Source organism: Macadamia integrifolia, chromosome 2, assembly GCF_013358625.1.
Source record: "Macadamia integrifolia cultivar HAES 741 chromosome 2, SCU_Mint_v3, whole genome shotgun sequence".
In the NCBI taxonomy this organism is placed as follows: domain Eukaryota; kingdom Viridiplantae; phylum Streptophyta; class Magnoliopsida; order Proteales; family Proteaceae; genus Macadamia; species Macadamia integrifolia.
This window is the reverse complement of record NC_056558.1, coordinates 5,115,010-5,119,660: the sequence shown is the minus strand read 5'-3', so window position 1 is coordinate 5,119,660 and position 4,651 is coordinate 5,115,010. Positions and strand designations below refer to the sequence as shown.

The 4,651-nt window shown below is 36.3% G+C and overlaps 1 protein-coding gene across 1 annotated transcript in view; it reads left to right on the top strand.

Moving 5' to 3' along the window:
• Window positions 1-243: 243 nt before the first annotated feature.
• LOC122067161 (uncharacterized membrane protein YuiD-like) overlaps window positions 244-4,651 on the top strand; it is a gene marked incomplete at its 5' end in the record, with an annotated part of 99,062 nt that continues 94,654 nt past the window's right edge. Inside the window, 4 exon segments of the mRNA XM_042631007.1 lie at window positions 244-347; window positions 1,373-1,529; window positions 3,685-3,735; window positions 4,016-4,108. Coding sequence (XP_042486941.1) covers window positions 244-347; window positions 1,373-1,529; window positions 3,685-3,735; window positions 4,016-4,108 — 405 coding nt within the window.

The following is a 4,651-nucleotide window of genomic DNA, read 5'->3' as shown; positions in this document are numbered from 1 at the left end:
GACTGTCTCCCTCTTTCTCGATCTTTTGCGTCGAATTGTTAAAGAGAGAGTTAGTGATTCACCAAATAAACCAAAGGAAGTACGAATAGAAGAACAAGAAATAGATTGGATTTCATCGATTGGGAGAGGAAGATCACTCATTCGAGCTGATAACTGAGGGTGTTTCTGGGGGGAAGACGAAGAAGGATGGATGAAGTAGCGGCTTTCTCAGCGTCCTTGATCCAGACCTCAATCCCCACATCTTCTTCTTCTTCTTCTTCGTCCTCATCTCTCTTTGATAACTTTCCTCTCGTCTCTGCGATCGTCGCTTTCGCTCTCGCACAATCCTGCAAATTATTCACCACCTGGTATACACACCACTCTTTCCCTATGCATGTGTAACTAAATTCCCTTATTTATTTTTTAATTTATTGTAATGCTTAATCTTTGATGGACAAATTAGAGAATTCGGATCTCTTACTGTCAAGATCTATCAGTGTTAATGTAAGATTTTCAGCATCGCGGATAATACGTTTTGTCTACCTGTACTTCTCTCTCTCTCTCTCTCTCTATCTTTCTCTCTCTCTGATTAGTGTCGTTTTCTTCTACCGATGGCCGGTTTACTTTCACCAATGGTGTGTGAAGGCGGAAGTCCCGGTGGTCATGTGTATATAAGTGTCTCGATCACTCTGTAAGGCTCTGTTATTCAATGTTTTGAACGGAATGGAAATAGTTTAGCATTTTTCGCTCTTTTATTTTGGTACATGTTACCTTGATTTTGGATTGCTCTATCAGTCGCCTTACTCTTTATTGATGCAACTAGTGAGTTTTTATGTCGTTAATGTGGAGTATTGGATTCAATCTTTTTTGCATCTCCACACACACGAACACGAATTCAAGAAGAAGAAGGAGGAGGAGGCCTCAATCATGAAACCATCTACGTGTTTTCTGAATTAGTTCAATGCTCAGTATGGGAATTCATTGAGCTTTCAGTTTAATTCCATTGCTAATACCTCTTAAAATAATGCAAATTAGTCGTCAGGCATCATAAAGCTGATCTCTCCATTGGCAACTAGTGGTTCAACGATTTTTATTTATTTATCTTTTTTTTTTTTTTTTTTTTTTTGGGATGGTGGGTGAGGAGCGTTTCGCAGTATCTAATTTATCTATCATTTTCTAATTTGTTATTCATATGAGCTTGTGTGGTGCCTAATCTAAGTCGATTCACTGAAACATCAAGCTATCCATTTTTACATGATGTGGTCTGTGTTCTTTGTGTTCTGTTGCATTAGTTAAATATTCTAATTGACCCTCCTACGCCTTCTTAAATCAACATATTCTTGTAACCAAATTAAAAATTTCTGCTGAGTTATGAAATTTCGTAGATTTGCAGGTACAAGGAAAAACGGTGGGATGCTAAACAACTGATTGGCTCTGGTGGGATGCCGTCATCTCATTCTGCCACAGTTACTGCTCTTGCTACAGCTATTGGGCTCCAAGATGGCTTTGGAGGATCACTGTTTGCTACCGCAATGATCTTAGCTTGTGTTGTATGATCCTTAATTATGTATTACTGATAAATTTCAATAGAATAATTTCATTTATAAGGACGACCCCAGAAAAAAACATATGCTGACTGTCATTATCCCCTATGCTACTATGTGGTTTAAGTTTTTAAACTTAAAAATTATGTGGTGGCTACTGCATATGATGTCCAGACATTTGTGATACCAGTGATTCATTTATTTATGTATGCTCCTGAATGTTGTGTTGACCAATTATGAGATACTTTCTTAGCGTTATTTGGTTTAAATTTTCCATCACTAAATTTAATTATGTGTATCCCATCATATTCTTGTTCCTCATTTTGGTTGTGTATGAAATCAACAGATCATCTAAGTTTTCTTTTTGACTTACCTTTTCCTTTTTTTTTTTTTTTTTTTTCTGATGAAATTCTTTTTGGCTTACTTGTTTTGTTGGATAGTTGTACATTTTGAAAAACTTAATACTGATTAGATTATCAACGGCAGAGGCATAAGGCTTGTCATTCATTGAGTTAATCTCAATATCATTCTTTGGACATTGTTGCTTGTTCAACTTGTCTCCTTTACTGATGGGTGCTTCACCACCAGAACATTTAAACATGTTAAACCTCTTTAAAACTCTATCAAGATATGCCCGTTGTGATAGCCCAAGTAACCCCTGCGGCCTATCACGACTAATCTCGATTCCAAACACATAAGTAGCTTCATCCATGTCCATCTGCTTTTATCCTTTAATGATCGTAATAAGTCTCAATTCCATGATTCAACATGACAAACTTTAGGGTTTGGTCCTTTGGTTTCGGAATCAATCTTAATCCTGGTCACAATTGAATTAAATTTCAAGTTGTCAATTTTCCTCAAGTTTCATGTCATGGGGTAAAAATCACTCAAAACGTTTGTATGCCAATTTTTTTGAATATTTAGAGCTTCCATTAAATACAATGATTCTATGAATCTTATCAAGATTTTATTTCAATGTTAATGTATTCTCATATACTGGTTCATTGGACAAGTTTATTCAAAGCCTTTTATTTTTCTCTAGTCCTACTTTTAGAGAAAAATTGCAAGGCTTACGCCTCACAATTGTTAGCTCCCGTCCTGGTTTCTGCTTTATGCCAGTTTTTAATTTCTATATACTCTATCTAGTCACTCATATACTAATTAAGAGCATATTTTCCAAATCGTTTTGATCCAGCTGGAGCTCCAAGACCACTTAGTGAATGTTTTTTTTTTTTTTTTTTAAATAGCATAGTATCCCCCATGCCAAGAATACTTGACAATGTCTAATATGTTGGAATCGAATGACAATAATTAAATGAAGTTTATAGGTTCAACTAATGACATGCCTTCTGAAGTGACGCTTTGATGTTTTATGTCCAGTATCCTCCCAATCTCTCCAGAAATGGATCATAGTTTCATTTCAGGTATTTGTTGAATCCTGTTTAGAGGCCAAAGGTAGGTCTGACAAGGGTTGGGCTGGGTTGACCATAATCCTAATGGTATCATGCAATCAATCAGGTGAAATCTGCCCTAAACCTGAAAAAAGGTGGTCTTTGTTCTTTTTTGTAAAATAAAAAAAAAAATCGAGGGTGGTTGTTCCCAATAAAGCACCAAGAGTTGGTGCTAAGTGTTCAATATAAACCTGATTAATTGGCCAGTCAAAAAATTGTGCTTAATTTTATCAATTACAATGTATTTTTCTGTACTTATAAAAGCTTAGATATGCATTAGCCATGCATATTGCATTATTCTGATGACATTATCTACATAAGCTTCTTCAGATTTAATACTTCAATTTTTGAACGACTTGATTATGTTAAAATGTTGTGAAACCTTCAATCCAATTGTACTTCTAAATGTGGCCTTAGCACTTTTTTGCGGCTAAGTTTAAAAGAATCTTAGGATATGTATAATCTTGTGTATTTTTATTTGGCCTCTACTGTAGGCTTGTGCATATCTAGCATTTCATGGGCTTTAATTTTACCAAACGATTTGTTATGGTAATAGTTGATGGTGATCATGAATTGGATTGGTTTGTGATAATTCACAAATGAAACTCCTACAGTTCACTAGATCGAATCATGACTGAATTTTAATTTCCTTTGAGATGTTGGGTCATGATCTGTTTCAGGGGTTTCTTATGCAACAAATTCTTTGGCAGGTGATGTACGATGCATTTGGTGTTAGATTACAAGCTGGGCGTCAAGCTGAGGTTTGATATCGATACTGATGCTTCTTTTTGTTATGATAGATCATTTTTTGGATGTGGACATGCCATGGTAGTTTTCAGTTTATTAGGAACATGCAACTCCTGGGACAAGAAGGTATATATGCCTTTGCACTGGGAGAACTGCTGAAACATCCCTTTGATATGCACTGTATTAGGGTGGTATGCATGGTTTCTGCAATAGTAGTTTTCAGGTGACATGCAAGGTATGTGAACCTGAATTATCTTATATTTGATCATATTACTCAAACTTGGTGTTCTGCAGGTGTTGAATCAAATTGTATTTGAGCTTCCAGATGATCATCCTCTGGCTGAAACCAGACCATTGCGTGAACTTCTTGGTCACACCCCTCCTCAGGTAGTGTGAATGCCTTAAATGACTTCATTTAGAGTTTGCTTTTGCATCACACATTAGTAGTGTGAACCTACTGAAAACTTTGCAGCGTCAATTTATCGTGGTTTTATCAAATTTAATGATGGGTATGAGGCGACTGGTGTCTAATTTTATTATTGTGAGGTTGGAAGCATGCAGTGGGGCTTTTATTGTGGAGGGCTGAAACAGAAGATTCTGACCCCCATCTGACAAAAGAACAGCTCTATTTCTGATGTGCATGGTGTCCTTGTCCACATTGTTTCTTACTCCACCATACACTGCATTTATCTGATGCAACTTACAGCCTTGAATCTTGAATTTACTTTATCAACAATGGTGAAACTGATTTAACAATGTGATGGAGGCTTTGTGATGGAGAACCCTTAGGGAAGAGAGGGGAAATCAGAGTAGAGAGGGGGAAAAAGAGGATCACACTCACACGTTCATTCAATAATCAAATTGCTCTCTAAAACTTCAATCGATTACAACTAATATATAGGAAAATAGGAACATGAAATTAGAAACGTA